Here is a 19,260-nt window from a genome sequence, read left to right as displayed (position 1 = left end):
GAGATTTGATAACAGCCTTCAGGTACCTAAAGGGTGATGGCAGAGAGGATGAAGATGGGTTTTTCTTTGTAGCTGCAGGGGACAGGACTAGGAGCAATGGCCTCAAGCTGCAGCAAGGGAAACTGAGGCTGGAGATGAGGAACTTTCTGACTCGGAGAGCAGTCCCGAATTGGAGCAGGCACCCAGAGAGGTGGGGGATCTCCATCCCGGGAAGTTTTCAAGAGCAGGGTGGACAGACACTCAGCTGGGATGGGTTAGTGAAGGATGCTCCTGCCTGGAGCGGGGGCTGGACTAGATGTGACCTCCTGAGGTCCCTTCCAGTCTTACTTTCCTATGCCCCTGGGTGGTTCATATTGTGTTGCACAGGGAGGAAGAGCTAGCCTCCTTTCTGGGTAGCGGTCCTACCCCTGTGTTTCTATTTAGGGCTGATTCACTGGGGCCTGGGACAGACATTGCATAAACCGGCTTGATCCAAATCACGTAAATCTGATCCTTCATTCAACCAGGTTTATCTCAAAGCAGCTTCTGCCATTTTCAAACCAGTTTATGTGCACTGAACATCTGTTCTGTTACAGGTTTAAACCTGTTTCTGATCCCTTAAACCGGTTTATGTGTCATGTCTCTCCCCAGCCTGGAAGGAAAGCCCCACTGGGGCAAGTGGACCTGTAGGGGCCTCTTGAACAGCAGGGATTTGGTTTCCCGGAGGTCCTTTCCCCTTGTGTAAACGTTTCTGTTTTCCCATTGCTCTTTGCTCATGAGTCCCAGGCGGGACTAGAGTATCCCTGCAAATCCCGCTCCGGCCTCCCGCTCGTCAGGAGCTCTCTGGAGCCTGCAGCAGTAGCAACAGCAGGTCCTGGGCGAAGGGAAGGGCTCACCATGATCCAGGGGAAACTGAGGCAGCTGCTGCCAGAGGTGGACGCGGACCCTCGCACCATCCCCGCCCTGCTCTGCGGCTCGGCTGCAGCCGTCCTGCTGCTGAACTGGGGGAGGAGGAGACGGATCCAGGAGAAGATCGAAGAGGCGAGGAGGTGGCGGGAGAGGGGCTTGGCTCAGATGGAGACGGCTGCTCGTCTCTTCAAGCAGCAGGTAAGTCTCCCCCGAGGGGCGGGGACGAGGTTGCCCTCAGGACGTGATGGGGCCAGGTTCTTGGTAGCAAAACAGAGCAATAAATCCATGGACCAGCTGATCCAGGGCTTCTGAGCATGGCAAGGAAAAGTCCCCGTTTGACGTGTGGGGTTTGCTGCGGGTTTCTTACCTTCCAGCTTGATGCAGGGACCCCGGGAAGGACGGGGCATCTGCTCCTCTTCAACCTCAGCCTCAGCATTGCACTAAATCTTTCCGCCTGCTCGTGTCTCACCCCTCCTCATCCACTTCACCCCCATCCATCAGCTCCGACTCCCTCTGTAAAAGGACCCTGCGCTGCCTCCTAGATCCGTTTGCAACTATTTGTCTCCAGCCGAGGAGCTAAGCGCTGATCTGCTCCTTGATGTAAAACCCAGTCTAGGCAGGATTATTAGGCCAAGATACAGAGCAGAAACCTGAGACTCCAAATTGTCACTACTGTGTCCCAAGCATAACCAAGGAGCCTCGCTCACTGTGCTCGGGGCTCCAGTATGTTGCCTTGAGGTTCAATTTTATCCCTCTTTCCCGGTGCAGGTGAGCACTGAAATCTGCATTTCTGTACCCCTGGATTTCAACTGGGGGGGCACAGACACTGAGCTGTCAGACGTCACACATGGCTTTATTATGAAGCCCTTGACTTTCCCAATTGTTGATTCCCCCCACCCCCATGTTATTCCAGTTGGCAAGCTAGACGTTTTCTAATTATAACATCAGGAACAAATAAAACTGACCGAGAGAACGGAGGCTAGCCGCCTTAGCATGAGTAATCCCGCACATTATCATGCTGCAGCGCTGGGAGCACATGAAGCAGCCCCGCTCGCTTGGTCCCCATGCAAGCGGGCACCTGGGGATTTCCATTTGTCTCTTGTAGAGGCTGGTTAAAGTCCAGAGAAGTGCACATGCACACACACACGGGCACACACGGGCACACATGCACACACATACATGGGCATACATGCACACATGTGTGGGCACGCATGCACAAGCACATACGTGGGCACACATGCACACACCCAGAAATACATGCACACACCTACACATGCACACACCCAGAAATACATGCACATACATACACATGCACACACACAGAGGCACAGATGCACGCGCATCCACACACACACACACACACACACACACACACACACACATGTGCATGATGTAAAAAGATCGGTATCAATGTCCAGCCTGCTAAAATGAGGAGGTGCAACTTTTCTTCGGCCCCCTTGTGCATATTGCATTCAGACAGGGTCCATAGGCCAAGCCCCGGTCTCTCCAGACTCCTGGCCCCAGCTGACACCCATCCATCACCCAGTCCATCTTCGATCCCCTCTACATCCAAGCCGATTTCCTCCCCGCCGTCAGGAGAAGGTCACTGACACGCAGGGGAGACGCTGCCTTCTCCCGGTCCCACGGCCTGGCTCGGTGCTGGGGAGCAGTCTTGATAAGGATCGTCCCTCTGAGCTCCACCCTGGAGCGCAAGGCTGTGGGAGGCTCTAGATCAGTGTTTCTCAACCCTCAGGTCATGGCCCAAAAGCGGGTCGCAAGAATATATGAAAGGGTCGTGAACAAACTTTAAAAATGAATTCTCCTTTAAAGGAGAAAATCATGGGAAGCGGTGGGGTTTCCCTTGCAGGCTGGCAGAGATCCTGCCTGAAAGAGGCTGCTTAGGGGCCCCCCATGCTCCACATACACCCACCCCCTGCCACACACACTGGGGGGCTGGTGCCTGGGGGCAGAGGGCAATGGGTTGGGAGTGAGGGGCATCAGCAGGGCCAGGGGCTGTTTTCTACTTAAACAATTTCCCAGGTCAGGACTGGCCATCAGTGTTTACAAATGGGTCCTGGTACAGAAAAGGTTGAGAACCACTGGTCTGGTCCAGCCCCCTGCTCAAAGCAGGACCAGCCCCAGCTAGGTCATCCCAGCCAAGTTTTTGTCTACCCAGGACTTAAAAACTTCCAAGGATGGAGAACCCACAACCCTCTGGGTAACCCATTCCAGTGCTTCACCACCCTCCCCATTAAAAGGTTTTTCCTAATATCCAACCTCAACTTCTCTTGCTGCAGCCCGAGCCCATTGCTCCTTGTCCTGTCGTCTGCCCCCACTGAGAACAGCCCAGCTCCATCCTCTTTGCAGCCCCCCTGCAGGGAGGTGAAGGCTGCTGTTCAATCCCATTGCCATTGGCCTGTTTGTTCCTTGAACAGGAGACGATGGGAGTGGTGAAGCCCCGTAGGCAGGAAGTACGGGCTGGAAGGTGCTTACAGCAGGTCATCTTCTGTAACCAGCAGCACACAAGGCCGTGAGACGGCTAGCACCGCTTCTGGCCACCACTGTCTGCTTCATCCAAGGGACCTGGTGCACATTTGTAGCTGGCCCCACTGCGGGTGGCCTCTGGCACAAGCCCAGATTGAGAGTTGAGCTGAATGTTGGTAGAGCAACAGCAAGATGCCTTATCTACCCTGCCACCTGCCCCTTCCAGACATTGGGATCCCTGTGGCATTCTCCTGACTGCAGCACGACTCCACCAGGGCTAAATTCACAACACGGCTTATAAACCCAATGTAGCACCGTCTTCCTTCTGCAGTGGTAATATTTATGCTCCATGCAGAACCCAGGGGTCCAGTCCAGTCGCATCCTCTCCCTGTCGCTGGTGGAGCTGGGTGAGAAACTGAAGGAAGGTTCCCTGTCTCCAGAAAGCATCCTCTACACCTACATGGACAAGGTCAGTGCTTCAAAACACCATAGCTATTGATGCATAATAAGAGCTGTTTGCCTCTCTGCACCTCCCATCCAGAGATCTCAAAGCCTGTAGTGCTTTAAGACCCTCTGTAGCAACTCAGAATTGTTATCCCCAATTCCCAGATGGGAAAGTCGAGGTCCAGGCCATCATGGCAAGGTGCTGGATGCTCCTGCACTAAATCATAGTACAAAAGGCATGAACAGCAGGTACCCACCTCTTATGTCTCTAAACTACAAATAGCACATGATCTCTGGGAGACAGGTCAATATGTTGAATCTACATTTGTGAATCTAGGTTGGGGGGTTTTTGTTGAATCAGCTAATGCCAATGCAAGTATAGTTTTACTTTATGTTCACCATACGTTCCATACCTGCCAAACATACAGTATTGCCAACTCTCATGATTTTTGGTGTTGTTCTTAAAATCTATGCTTTGAGAATGTGAAAAACTTAGCTCTTTCTTTTGTGTGTGCATACACACACACACACACACACATATTATATAGCTATATCTATTATATATCAATATATAGATATAGATATATATGTGACAGGGGTCCATTCCTAGGCCTGTCTAATGTAGGCCCGACCCTTTGTCTCTGGGCTGCCCACCCACCTTTCTCGCCTGCCACGCGTTGATGGAACAATAATTATGAAGTTACTCAGGTGGGAGACTGCTCATTTACTACCCCAATGCTAGGGGTAGTAAATCCACAGCTCCAAACCTCCCCTGCATGGTGGCCCATGCCTCATAGATGGTATATAGATGTTGACCTAAGCCCTAGGGCACTGGGTCTGCTCACTCCCTATCACCATGCCCCCAGTGCTGGGGTCTGCCCACCTCCTGTTGCTGTGCCCCTTGGCATTGGGGTCCTCCCCCGTCTCTGCACCCCCTGGTTCTGGGGTACGATTGCCCCCTGTCATAGCACCCCCTGGCACTGGGGCTCTGCACAGTAGTGTACCCCAATGAGGCCTCTTCCTCCCCCAATAGCCTCAGCCCAGTCCACCAGATAAAACAACATCAATATGAGCCCCCTGGGCCATAACATAATACAAGTCCTACACGCCATACTCTGGCTCCTTAAAAACCCCAAACTGCTCCTCAAGTATTGAGTACCTCCCAGCTCTGGGTACCTTGTCAACTCCTGGAGCCTCGCTAGCCATAGCAGCCATGTGGCCAGCAGCCACAGCACTTCTGCCGGGCAGGAGCTCCCTTCCCCTGGCAGCTTGGCAGAGGTCTTCCCCCACCAGCCTCAGCCCTGGGGTTTATATGGGCCCAGAGCCCTCTCTCCTTCCCGCCAGCTGACTGGCCTGGGTGGTTGGGCTTTTAACCCCTACCCTCCTAGTCTTTGATGTTCCTATAGACGCGGGTCTTAAAGGGGCAGCCCTGCCTCCTCGTAACAGGGCTACGGTTCCCTGTTACTAAATATATATATATTTTTATATATATATATTTTATGTATATATTTATACATATATATATACATATATATGTGTATATATATATATATTCCTAATTTTTAAAGTTTTTTTCACATTCCTGAAGTATAGACTTTAAGAACAATGCCAAAAATCATGAGAGTTGGCAACACTGAACACACCAATTTCAATAATAATGTGATTTTCCCTACCTAATTCCACTCACCCCTATCCTTTTCTATGTCCATGAGAAGGCCTTGGCAGTGACCCGGGAGGTGAACTGCGTGACCGATTTCATATCAGAGTGCGAGGAGCAGCTGCAGGAACTGAGACGGCAGAAGGAGAAGGGCTTGCTGTATGGCATTCCTGTCAGCATCAAGGACCACATCGGCTACAAGGTGCTTCCATCTTTCCAACCCATTTTTTGTAAATATTGGGATTCTAAATGACCCTCTGTTTTCTTGTTTTGAGGACGACAGGACACTTGTAGATGAACCAACGGTACCAACAAGTGAGTGACGGCCTTAAAACAACCACTGCCTGCTAACAGCTGGAGGTGCAAATCTTCCAGTAGAGTCCCAGTCAAATTAGTGTCATTCATGAGGGTATGTAATCAGGCCAGGGGTGCATGTGCTTCCATGGAGGATCCATGGCATGAAGAATGCTAAACAAACAAATACAAAATCACATCCTTTTTAATAGTGGCAGAGCTCTCTGTTGCCTGAAATGTTTGAACTTGCAACATTGCTAACAAGAGTTTGTGTGCTGCTTAGTTCTGTGTCCATCATCATCACCATCATCATCCATCTGTGTCATGCTAGCACCTAGGAGGCCCATCATGGACCAGGACACCAGTATGGGAGGCTGTTGAACCCACTCTGGATAAGTCTTCATCATGGTCTTGGTGTGTGCTCCTGCATGTATTTTTTGTTCAACCAAGCCTAGTGGTCACACACAACTCCCTCAAGCCCATGCTTGTTTGAACTTTGAGCCTATACTTGTCTGTGTGGCTGGAGATATGGGTCAGCAGATGGACTGGAGTCAGTCCCCTTGGTAGTGACAATGCTGGCATGAGTTCTGAGTCCTTCGGGTCTCTCAGTGCTGCTCCCACAGTCCCACACAGCAGGATTTCCTGAGACGATGGAAAACCTTCAACTGACCCTCATCACCTTATATTGTAGACTCATCACAAAGAACATTTGAAAGGGGCGTTGTGTTATCAATAATCATAAAAACACAGACAATGAGGGTTGGAAAGGACGGCAGGAAGTCACATCTAGTCCAACCTCCTGATCAAAGTAGAAACAGCCCCAACTAAATCATCCCAGCCAAGACTTTGTCTAGCCTGGGCTTAAAAACCTCCAGGGATGGACACTCCACCACCTCTCTGGGTAATCTGTGCCAGTGCTTCACCATCCTCCTAATGAGACAGCTTTTCCTAATATCTAACTTAAACTTCCTTTGCTGCAACCTGAGCCCATCGCTCCTTGTTCTGTCATATGCCATCACTATCATCAACTCTCCAGCTATAGGATTCCCGTGCTTCAGGGTTTCTCTTGGGTACCTGCAGTGGATAGGAAGACATTTTTTTTCTTGAATGTCTTGGCTTCTGAGGTCTTTTTGCCTTCCTCTGAACTGCTAGACAGTGGCTATGGCTATGGAGATTGGCTTGAATGTGATGGTGCTCCAAACAGTATGAGACAACACACAGGGTAGATCGTGCTCTTATACTTAGAGATTAAACCAATCAGCAGATTTGCGGTCAGGAAGGATTTTCCCTCCCTGTCCCCTTTGGACTCTTTTGCCTACTTCAGCGGCCCAAAGCACAGCCCTCTGCAACGAGGGCCATCATCATATTTCAACCTAACAAATCCACCACCCTGGCAGTAGCCAATGCATGGGCAGTGCCCTTGCCCCCCACTCCACCTGCCCCCTCCGCTCTTTCTTTGTTTTATTGCAAGGGTTTTGTTGCTGCTCTTGGGGTTTGTACTAAAGATCCTCAGCTTGTTGGGGGTACTTTATGGCTGTAGCTGGGAGAGGCCAGAGTGAACCCTTGTGAACCCTTTTGGAGAAATGTCCCTTATATAGCTCCTGCTGTCACAGGGGATTGGACGCAATGACTCACCTGATCCATCCCAGTGCTATGCTCCTAATGGCTTGTGCTTTTAAAATGGTAAAGATGGAGCAGATCCAAAGAATGTGTGGCCCATGTCTCTATGTCCCTTGGCTTCCCAGGGCCATGTCTCCACCTGCGGCTTGATCCATTACCTCGGCTCCCCGGAGGAAGACGACAGTGTATTAGTCAAGGTTTTAAAGAGGCAGGGAGCAATTCCGTTTGTGAAGACCAACACTTCACAGTCCATGATCAAGTAAGACTTCTGCGCTCTTTATTCAGGGTTACTGAACTCTTCCAGCCCACTCATATCATTACATCATAGAGGCAGTCACCAGCCTAGCAAAAGGGGCCTCGATAAGTAAAGTCTGCACTTGTTCTCAAGTCTTCCTTAATGAGGATGAGATGATCCTCTGAGCTCAGACTGACTTTCACAACCCTGGATTTTTGACTTCTTGACCACAAGACTTATCTGTTCAGCAGCTGGACCTGGGGCAGCCCATAGTAAGTTGTAATCTGGAAGGCCCAGAGAATACTTCTTGACTGGCCTCTACCCTTTGACCTGCCCAGCATGGACAGTCTTATCAGGTCTGCATAGTTGAGCAGGTCAGAGAGGTTTACAAGCAGTCCTGGCAAGGTCTCCCCTAAGATCCAATCGCTGTTTTGCTGGGTGATTGAACAAACACCCCAATAGATGCTAATAACCAGCTTATCCCTTTGGACCTCTCCCAGCTATGACTGCAGTAACACCATCTTTGGCCAGACAGTGAATCCTCACAACCATAAGAAAAGCCCCGGCGGCTCCTCCGGAGGGGAGGGAGCACTGATCGCAGGAGGAGGGTCCGTCCTGGGCTTTGGGTCAGATGTTGCTGGGAGCATCCGCCTGCCGTCCAGCTTCTGCGGGCTCTGCGGGTTCAAACCGACGGGCAACAGGCTGAGGTACGTGCCAAGATCTGAGTCCTTCCTGGGAACAGCTAGGCATGGGTTTCCAAGCAAGCTACAAAATGATCAGCAGTGAAGTGCAAGAGGCAAGGATTTCCAGAGTAATATTTTTCATTGGACCGACTGTATAGTAGGGATTGAGTTGACAAGCTCCTGAATGCAGGGCGTTCTTCATCAAGTCACTTTAGGGTGACAGCTTTTATTGGGCCCTTTGTATAATCCTTGTCTCTCGCATAATTTCTGGGCTATCATGGCTACAACATCACTCACACGCTGCCATAACCGAGTAGTGACGTCTGATTTAAAATCTACCCATTTAAAAACAGCCTGATGCACTGGTTCACATATGCATGAGGAGGGAAGCTAAGAGAGGATAGCTTTCTCTCATTATGAGTGAGTTAAATTATTCAGCAAGCTCAATGGGAGTTCACCAGGGCTGGGATTTCACCTCCATTAACGTATGCAGCTGCAACAGAGATCTCTGGAGACAGCCTGGTCATGATTTAGGAGTCAAGGAAAGCCCTGACTCTGTTTCCATGTAGACTCCAGACAAGTACTTCTGCAGTGTTTTAAGTCAGATGCAAGTTTGATGGTGACCTGGATACATACACCTTGCTAGCTGGTTTGTAGTCAGAATGTCTAACCATGACTGACTGCATCAGATCCATCAGGAGACAGAAAATATACTGTGTGGGTAAGGTCTGGAGAGCTGCGAAGGTCTTAAAATAAGACCCAGAGGCAGTGAAGCCATTGGTATCCTTGCACAAACTGAAGGCCATCTGTACTCAAGCTAATTCCCACAGTCTTCTAGCAGTGAGCAACCTCTTTGGGATACTTCACCTGCCCTTCACAGCCTGACCTCTGGCACGTTCTTCGCATCACTGCTTGACTTCATGAATGTGCTTTGTTTTACATTTGCCTTTTTCTGTAGCATCTCAGGTCTCGCCAGTCCTATAGATGGCATGAGATCGGGTGAGTTGTTGTCTTCCTCCTAAGATAGAAAATTCACCTTCAAGCATCCTCTTATGTCCCAGGATGGAAGGGATAAGCCTCATCTTGGAGTATGGAGTGTACTCAGATGGAGTATCTTGATTTGTGTTAAGCCAGGATGTCTGCGGGGGCTGGAGCAGGGAGGGGGACAAATTATGGATGTCAGCTCCCAGCCTTGGAGTGTCCTGACTAAGCCCCTTTTTTAGACACGAACCTTGAGGTTTAATGTGCTTAGATACCAGGAATCTCACATGCACCCAGAGGAAATGGGCGGGTGTTTTCCTAATGACTTCAGTGATCCCTGAATCAGGCTCCCTATGCTTTGCTTCCTGAAATTGTGGGCTTCTACATTTCTTTTCCAGTTAGTTTCATGGTGGGGCCCATAGCGAGGGATGTGGACAGCCTCGCTCTGTGTATGAGGGCGCTTCTGTGTGATGAGTTATTCAGCTTGGACCCCACCGTGCCACCCCTGCCCTTCAATGAGGAGGTAATAGAAGCAGACTGTGCCAGTGGTACTGGGTGGGGAAAGGCTTTGGATGTCAGCTTTGAATATACCCACAATTCGAATGCATTGCAAAGGGCCTGGACAGATGACATGTTGGCACTGTTGAGTATTACAATGTTTTTTCTTCCCACATGGAAATAATGATGGGCAGGGGTGGATCTTGGGGGGGGGTGTTCAGTGGTCCCCCCAGACTTTAACCACAACTGCCTGGGAGGGGCAGTGGTATTTCTATTCAGGCAGTGCTGAGGGAGTCAATTGACTTCACGGCTCATTATCATCTACCTGATTCCTGCTAATCTCCCTCCACTCTGTAGGTGTTAATGACCCTTTCTCCTTCTTTAATGGTCTTGATGTTCCAAAAATCAGTTATCCTTTCATCTGTCATTTTGCTATTAGCCATTCCTAGTAATGCCTTTCATCTATTTCACGGCCCTGCACATTATTTTAGCTCTAGCTAAAGACTTTAACTCCTAGTCATATTAAACTCAGGTGCACATTGACTCACGTGTGCACATGACTGACAAGTGTTAGATGCAATGTCAAAAAGGTTAGTTTTTATTTTACGAATCTGAGTAAGAGATGAACATTTAACTATAATGACTACAGACTAGTAAAATAATATCTTTGGGCTATTTTGGCCTAGATTGCTGTGTTTTTTAAATTTAATGTATAACCTAGCATATTAGAGTGGATTCCGATAGAGTTATATTTGTTTCTGTTTTGATCTTAAACTGAATAATATGGCACTAGGCCATCTAGCATATTGGTATGTCTTCTAGTTTCTCTTTAACTGGAGAAAATGTTTCATGTTATATGTGACATTTATGCCAGCTTAAATTTACTGCACAGTAAGCGGGAATAGGCCAGCGTCTACATGTGCAGGCATTAAAGCGCATTACCATGGTGTGTGGACTGACTTAGTCCCAAGTCAGTCAACACACACAGTGTTACTGTGCAGTAAGGCATCTTCATGTGCGTTACTGCACAGTAACTAAAATGGGAATAAATTTGATACCTGCATGATGCAGGTACCAAATTTATGATCAAGTTAGCATAAATCACCATATTTACTGCACAGTACGGGTATGCACATACAGGCACACACCCATACTGCACAGTAAATGTGCACATGTCGATGTGCCCCCAAACTAGCTGTTCACAATACAATACCTCTCCACTAGGTGAAAGAGATGGGGACTAGCGAAATGATTCTTAACCAGGGTGTCTTGAGATCCTTACAAGGGTGTAACACAGGAATACTTTTTCAGCTTCCCACCTATCCCCTTTGCATTTCTTTTCCACAATACCTTTGAATGAGCCTCTGTTACCTATTGAATCCTTGTTGAGCCTTCCCAGTGAGACTATAGTATGATGAGCACTCCCATCACTGCATCTTTCTGCATGCTTGGGCTTCTTGGAAGAGTCTTTTAACTCAATGCACCTACAGTGGTCAAGGTACTAAGTGAAGGTATCTCTTCTTTCAGGTGTACTCCAGCTCCAGACCCCTCCGGATCGGGTATTATGATGGTGATGGCTATTTCCAGCCCTCTCCTAGCATGAGACGTGCTGTCCAGGAAACTAAAGTGCTTCTCGAACAAGCAGGGCATACGGTATGCAGCCTGACTTGGAAGGTCTTAGTAGGCTCTGTGGATAGTACCAACTCCCTGTGGCTCCTCTAGCAGACGAAAGAGCATCACTCCTTGGTTTCCATCCCATGTTCAGGACAGTGTGAGGCTGCTGAGATTTTGGAGCTCAGCAGGACATGGACCAAAACATCGATGAGTCCATGTCATTGGGACAATATGGAGGGCCCCCTCATGTGAGCTTCACGTCCTTTCATTGCCATGATTAAGAGGTGGATGTGACCACAGTCACCCAGGCTGAATTCCCAGCCTGAGCAAACTCAACAGGAATTTTGTCACTGGCTTTAGCGGGGCTGGGATTTCACCCACATCTTTGCTACCTCTTGAACTGTGCTGTTTTTGTCACACAGCTGGTCCCTTTTGCTCCCCCTCGGATCAATTATGCGGTGGATGAGCTCTTCACAAAAGGCATCTTTTCTGAGAGTCTCCACTTTGCTGGAGAAGTTGTAAGTAGACTCTGCAGTGTGTTATCAAGAGAGCTCTAAGCAACGCAGCCTTTGAGCTCCAAAATGCCTATGGAAACCTCAAGAGAGATAAGTTGCCATTTATTTTACTCATGCAAGTGGAAGATCCAACAGATGTGTTTCGGACAGGGAGTCAATTCTTTGTTGGGAGGAGTTAAGATTGACAATGAGTAGGCTATGTCAACTCATTTCATCCATCTGTCCATCCTGAGATTTACTCCAGTGTAAAGATATTGGTTTAGGGCTGAGCTGGAGATAACAACATATTTCCATATTTCACCAGGATTCATATACAATCAAACTGACATTGGTTGCAATAGGTAAGAAGTGCCTCAGCATCTTGTTTTCTCTGTTGCCTTCCAGCGAAGGAGATATTGTGGATCCCACCTTGAAGTCCCAGATTAATTGTTACAGACTGCCGATTCTAGCGAAGAAGATTCTGGCTCTCCTCTTAAAACCAGTGGTGAGTTACATCGGGCTCATTTGCTTATACAAGGAAGATATTATGGAGTAAAGTTAGTGCATCCTTCAACTGGATTAACTCCTGGTGCAGATGATCTTATTCTGGAATAAGAAAGTCTGTTCCAAATTAGTTTAATCAGACATTGCTCATTTGGGATAACTCCCCATGTAGATAAACTCTTAGGCTCTCGGGGAAGCTGTTCCAGTGTCAAAACACCCAAAAGGTCTTCCCAGTAACCAGCCTGGTTACAATTTCACCCCAGCACTTCTTGTCCTGCTTCATTTGGATGCCGAGAATAATCTATCACCATCCTTTGCACATCTGTTTGTATTCGAGGGCTGTTATCAAATCTCCCCTCAGCCCTCTCTTCTCCCCACTAAGCAATCCCAATTCTTCCAACTTTTTCTCAAAGATCCTCTGATCATTTCTGTTGTCCACTGCTGGACTGTTTCCAGTTTTCCTGTGTCTTTTCCTCGGAAGATAGTCCATGGTGATGAACCTACGTGGGCTGAATGGGAGATGAGTTAATCACGAAGGACTTGGCAAGTAGACTGCAAAACGGGTGAATTTTGCCAAATAATTCACTACCAGTTTTTTCACCCATTGAGCCAGATCTTCAGTGGTGTCAACTGACGTGGCTCTGCTAAAATCAAACCAGCTGAAGATCTGCTCTCAGTCCCTCAGACAAAGCACCCTTGAGTCCAACAGAAAAATCACGGTGACCGTGAATCAGTGGCTTTCATCTCTGATCCAGCTGGGTTATTCCTGTGCATCTCCGACTGCTGCGCTATGGAGCTAATATACCGTTTTATTTCCTTCCAGTATCCTCGAATTGCTAGACAGCTGAAAGCGCTCTGTGGAGCTGGGTAAGCAGGTTTTCTTTTAAACATCATGTTCAAATAGGCGTGTGGGGATGGGGAGCTTGCATGGAGGATAGTAAGGTTTGTAGCTCTCCTCTCTCCGACTGCAGCAGAGGAAATTTAGGCAGGAGATTAGGATGGTTAAGCTTTGGAGCAGGCTACCCAGGAATTTCCAGCCTTAGAAATTTTCAAGAGATGATTAAGCAGCGACTTGATGGGAAGGTTTAGTCAGAGATGATCCTGCCTTGAGCAGGGGGCTGGACTAGAGGACCTCATGAGGTCCCTTCCAGCCCAACTTTCCTATGATCCCATCTTAAAACAGTGTCAGCTTCACCGACCTTGGGATGGGTGGTTGATGGCTGATTACAGGATAAAACACATGCACAGCTTGAGGTATGGTCTACAGCTGTACCAGGTAAGGACTTTATTTTCGCAGCGGCTCATCGAGGAAGAGCTGGCTAAGACTGAAGCAAAGCAGAATTTGCATTGGTGCATGCCAGCGTCCAGCCTGCTGTGCAGGTGACTTATGGCTAGGGGTGTTCTTCTTAGGCTGGGATCCTACAGGTTGATTTGTGAGGCCTTTTCCTCCAGGTGTACTGATCATCTTGGCTCGGTTTTGGCCCTTATGGGCGCATCCAGACGAGCATGCATGTGTGGTATTCGGTGCCGCAAACCCATCTGCAGTGCCACACGCCACATATGCCACACCTGCAGGCATTCTCCATGCTGCTAATTTGCAGGGGGGGTTGACACTGGGAGATCCCCATGTCAAAAATCCCTACACCTAAAAAAAACAGCATGCACCATCCGAAACCAGAGCCCGGCCGGCCAAAGCCACACTCCAGGTGCCAGCCAGACTCCCTGCTCTGGGACTGCCAAAACTGCAACCCCTGGAGGTCCCCAGGATCCCAGGTAAGGCTGCTGGGGCCAGCCCAGGTGCCGATCCCAGCCTCCCCTACCCCACCGAGGACAACGTGCTGCACGCCAGAGCGTGCATGCATGGGTTTCCCAGAGACAAGTTGCACCAGCACACATTGTGCCACTGCTCTTTGTCCCTGGGGAAATGCTTGTTCCCGCTCATGCGGATGCATCCGATGTGGCTAAGTGTTCCACCCTCTTGTTAGCTATAAACCCCTATTTCCCCCCTGGGGTGTTGGTGGGATTTGTTAAATGCTTGAATTTCTCCACCCACTTAGATGCTCTGCTGGATGGCAAAGCCTTTGTGTTTCAAGCAAAGGTTAAAAACATGCCTTGTGGGTTTCTTGGTCGTGCTAAGAATGACAGTCCTCTTCCAGCTCGGATGGAAGAATATTGTGAAGCTTGCACGTACTGCCGGAGAGGAGATTAGCCCCTACCATCTCATTGCAGCACTTGGGGTTGTAGAGCAACGGCGCTCAACATTTTCAGACTCAAGGCACCTGTCATTAGGTTCAAGGCCCCTCTCAGAAAATGCCAGCTCCTGGTTTTCTGACTACGGAAAAATCCTAGAGCTATTACTTTATGGCAGAGAGCTCAGAAAACCTACCGCAGGGCAGAACAGTTGTAACACTGGGGACTCCCATTTGAAATCTCTGGGTTGGTCTTGTGAATCGCGTTAGCGCCGCTAATGGCGTTGACACTGCGTGGCACCCTTGAAAGGGTCTTAAGGCACGTTGGGGTGCTGCAGCGCCCCGGCTGGGAATCGCCACTCCAGAGAGACTGGAGTCAGGCAGAAGTGGCTCACGGGCATCAAGTAACAAACTCGATAACGCTTGTGTCTTGAGAGCCTAAGAGCTCGAAGCCAACACCTACGGTGAACAAGGTCTGCCCATTGACTTGAATGGACACTGGGTCCAGTTCAGGGATGGATTAACCCTTTAGTGGGCCATAGGCAAGCAAACTCATGGGCCCCAGGCTGGTTGAGACCCCCCTCCCCAACCTGGTGCTGCTGCCTGCGGGCAGCAGGGCTTGGAGATGCTGCTAAGAAACAGCCCCCATGGCGGTGAGGCTGGTGGGAGTGAAGGGAAGTGAAGGGAAGAAAAGGGAAGGGGCCAATGGGCCCATTCGTGCCACCGCCATGGAGGGAAGGACCAGGGCCCCCCGCATCTTAGGCATGTGCCTAATTCACCTGTGCATTAATCCGGCCCTGGTCAGGTTATGTTCAGAGCCAGAAAGACCTGGATGAATGAGCACAGAGACCCAGCTCCTGCGCTACTCCCTTGCTCTGTGACTGCAGGCCAGTTCTTCCCTTCTCCGCCTGGCCTTCCCCATCCGTGAACCAAATGGGGGGAAACATGATGTTTGCCCCATCACGTTGCAAGGATGAGGTGTGGGAAGACGAGTCAAGATCTCTACAGTGTGCTGGACCAGGACAGTGCTCTAAACACATCAAGTTTATTTATCTCAGGACTGTGCCTTTTCCAGGTCAGTGAAAAACCTGTGGAAGCAGGACGCTGCCCTGGCGGTAATTCCTTTTTTTCTTTTTCCCTCACTGTAAATAGCAAAGAGGTTTTCTGGGGGGAGAGAGTTAATGTATAAGTGCTGGTGGCTCACACAGCTGGGATGGATCATGGATTATGTTATACAAATGCGTTTTCCCCTGGGAACTAGGCCATTGCAGGAGGGCTGATGCATGGGGAGGTGTAGATTGCAGGGGAGTGTGCGCTTGGGTAGGGGTTGGACTGGGCATATCCTTGATCTTCATGGGTTTGTCTTTAAGGACTCTTCTCCTTGCCAAGCAGGGCTTCACAGTACCTTGGGCAGCAAAACCCCTGCTCTCTTCAGTGACTGTGGAGGGCGCAGTCATGAGGGCATGAAGGTTGGGGAAAACCATGCAACGCTACCTCTGCGGGGTATATAACCCTGGCTGAATATGCAGCAGGATGGACCCAGGGAGAGCAAAGCTGGGAAGTCACCATTAAGCAGATACCCACCCCATTGCCCCAGCTGCCCCTGATTTGAAACCGCTGGCACGATGCCGCAGGAGGGTGGCGTGGGAGCTGCACAATGGCTCCATGGCCTGGAGGAGAATTGCTCCCTTGTCCAGCCGTTTCTCCAAAACTTGTCCAGAGGCTTATCACAGCTCAGCTGGAACCAGTTAGGCTATGTCCTGGCCACAGGACTGAAGCTAATGGTGGTGTCCCGCAGGTCTCAGCTGGTTTACATTTGGTCTCCATCCCACTAGGTTTACTGTAAGGAATTCATTGCTAAATGGAGGAAGCTGCAACTCAGTGTCATTTTGTGTCCTGCTCTGGGCCCTGCCTTTAATGAGGGATATCCTGGGAAGCTCTTTGGTAAGCCCCCCAGCTGGGTCCACCTTTGGCAGTTCAGGGTCAGCCAAGCAGTACGAAGAAATAAATCAGGATGGTGACCTTTCAAGACGGACAGGGCTTTATCTGGCCCAAACCAACGATCCACAAGCCGTTGTGTATCAAGCAGACCTCGTTGCCTAGACCCCACTTGTCTGTCTCCAGTTCATAGCATCAAAGAAAGTAGGGATGGAAAGGACCTCGCAAGGTCACATCTAGTCCAGCCTCCTGTTCATAACAGGACCATCCCTGATTAACCCATCCCTGCCAAGTGTCTGCTCAACCTGGTCTGAAAATTTCCAAGGATGGAGATTGTACAACCTCTCTAGGCCGCCTGTTCCAATGCTTGACCACCCTCTTAGCCAGAAATCTCCAACCTAAACTTCTCCTCCTTGTCCTGTCCTCTACAGCCACCGAGAAAAGCCCCTCTCCATCCTCTCTAACATCACCCCTTAGGTATCTAAAGACTGTTGCCAAATCCCCCCTCAGTCTTCTCCTCTCCAGACTCAGTGACCCTGGTTCTTTCAACCTTTGCCCCTAAGTCTTACCTCCCAGACCCCTTATCATTTCTGTTTCTCTGTGCTGGATTCTCTAATTTGCCATGGTGTTTAGGGTGACTTTAAGGAAAATAACATAAACTTGAGTGGAAACATCTAAGGGCCAAACCCTGTTCAGTTTACTCAAATGGGAGGTCTTGCTGGCACCCTGATCAGTGGGAAAGGAGTGGAGGTGTGTGGTAGGGATCTGTCCGGGAGCTGTTACCCTTTGCGCTGGGTTGATGAGACAACCCTGCTGAGCTGCCAGGCAATGTTCTGCCATTTGTCTCTTCCAGCTGCCACGTCCTACACCAACTTATACAACGTCTTAAACTTCCCCGCTGGGGTCGTGCCAGTCACCACCGTCACGGAGGCTGATGAAGAGCAGCTGAAACAGTACCACAGGCATTACCGTGATCCCTGGGATAAAAGGCTGAAACAGGTCAGCCAATAGGAAGGAGAATAATGACCTAATAAAAGTCTCTCTGCTGAAATATTGTGAGGTTGGGGCTCCCGGAGCTTGAAGTGCTGTGTGGATGGGAGAGATCAGCCGTAGGCTCGTTCTATTGGACATTTTCCTGAAGACTCAAATGTCTTTCCCCTGGCCGTGCTGAAACTGTCCACAAGCAGTATAAGAGTGATGCTGTAGCCATGATGGTCCAGAAACGATGCAAGAGGCAAGGGTCTCTCTTATTGGACCAACTGTGTAATTGGGATGAAGTTAGACAAGCGTTCCAAGGTAAGACATTCTTCCTTAGGTCTTCTTTAACTGTATCCCAACTACAGAGTCGATCCAATAAAAGAGATCACCCTACGAAATCCTTGCCTCTTGCATAAACAGTCCTCAAGACAGTGCCCCTGGATCCAAGAGAATGAACCCAGTTTTCTCACTGGAGCTGCTTGTGGTTCAAGTCCTGTGGTCCCACCTCAACTGCAACCAGCTGTGAATCATGCCCATGAATGGCATCTTCCCTCAGGAAGCCACTGCAGTCAGATCTGCTTGGTTTTTCCCTTCCCGTCCGTGGGAAAATGGGGTGTAGGCTGGTCCATCTCCTGTGCTTTCAGGGCAGGCATCGGTGGCCTGTTCTGAAGGCTTCAGTGGGTGCATCTACATGTGCAAATTTACTGTGCAGTAACCCAAATTACTGCACAATAACCAAAAATGACTGTGCAGTATGGGCAGCGTCTACATGTGCATGCCTGTACTGCACAGTAAATATGGCAACTTATGCTGACTTTGACATAAATTTCATACCTGCATCATGCAGGTATCAAATGTAGGCCAATTAGTTACTGTGCAGTAATGCACGTGTAGACACCTTACTGCACAGTAACACTGTGTGTGTGGACTAACTTAGGACTAACTTTAGTTAGTAAGTATTACTGCACTTTAATGCCTGTACATGTAGACGCCAGCGTAAACCTGCTAACTGTGCAGTAAGTTACTGCACAGTAAATTTAATGCAAAGTAAATGCATGTGTAGACACGCCCAGTAGGACCTAACTGGTGTCTTAAATCTTGTGCAGCCCTTGGCAGCTGGGGCATCTGGGTAACATGACGCTGCTCCTGTCTCCACTGCAGGCTGTGGAAGGAGCCGTGGGGCTGCCCGTGGCCATGCAGTGTGTGGCTCTGCCGTGGCAGGAGGAGCTGTGCCTCCGCTTCATGAAGGAGGTGGAGACGCTGGCCTGTGGGAGGAAGAAGAAGTGCGTGTGACCGCTCAGAGGATGCTTGCCTAAGGGGAGCCCAGCTGTGTTTCAATAAAACCTTGCTTGCATTGCTGAGTTTGTTCCACCGCAGTGAGGCTGGTCTCTGTTAATTTTTTTCCAAAAGTCTAAAGGGCAAAATGTGAGTAGATGAGTCAATGTGTAGCCAGGAGCCACCAAGCCAAATAACCCTAGAGGAACACCAGCAAAAACAGCACGAGCACTAGGCATTCACGCCACGGTCAGTATTCACATGTCCAAGTACCATTTTCCATGAAGGGATGGGATGCATTTGGGTCCCTGGGTGCTGACCTCAGCCCATGGTAATGCTTTTGTTGCCTGGCCTTGCTATTTTAAGTAGCCAAGCCAGCTCGATACAAGCCAGCACTGGGTATGTCAAATACGGCTACAACTACACCGCTGACCACTGTGTACAGGTGTCTACATTAGTGCAGCACCCAGCACTGCAGGCCCCT

General features: G+C 49.4%; 1 protein-coding gene across 1 annotated transcript; it reads left to right on the top strand.

The window, feature by feature from the left end:
* The first annotated feature begins 799 nt into the window (after window positions 1-799).
* Window positions 800-18,871, top strand: LOC149863396 (vitamin D3 hydroxylase-associated protein-like). The gene is made up of 15 exons (XM_090048743.1): window positions 800-1,086; window positions 3,728-3,841; window positions 5,532-5,675; window positions 7,513-7,646; window positions 8,123-8,329; window positions 9,264-9,304; window positions 9,685-9,809; window positions 11,312-11,437; window positions 11,821-11,913; window positions 12,263-12,397; window positions 13,220-13,263; window positions 15,661-15,700; window positions 16,421-16,529; window positions 17,377-17,522; window positions 18,663-18,871. Exons 1-15 carry the CDS (start codon window positions 877-879, stop codon window positions 18,792-18,794), a joined length of 1,800 nt encoding a protein of 599 aa, XP_089904869.1. The 5' UTR covers window positions 800-876; the 3' UTR covers window positions 18,795-18,871.
* Window positions 18,872-19,260: the final 389 nt, after the last annotated feature.

This window comes from Crocodylus siamensis, chromosome 5 (genome assembly GCF_052110815.1).
Source record: "Crocodylus siamensis isolate JL-2025a chromosome 5, ASM5211081v1, whole genome shotgun sequence".
Taxonomy (NCBI): domain Eukaryota; kingdom Metazoa; phylum Chordata; order Crocodylia; family Crocodylidae; genus Crocodylus; species Crocodylus siamensis.
This window is presented reverse-complemented; position numbering and strand designations above follow the sequence as displayed.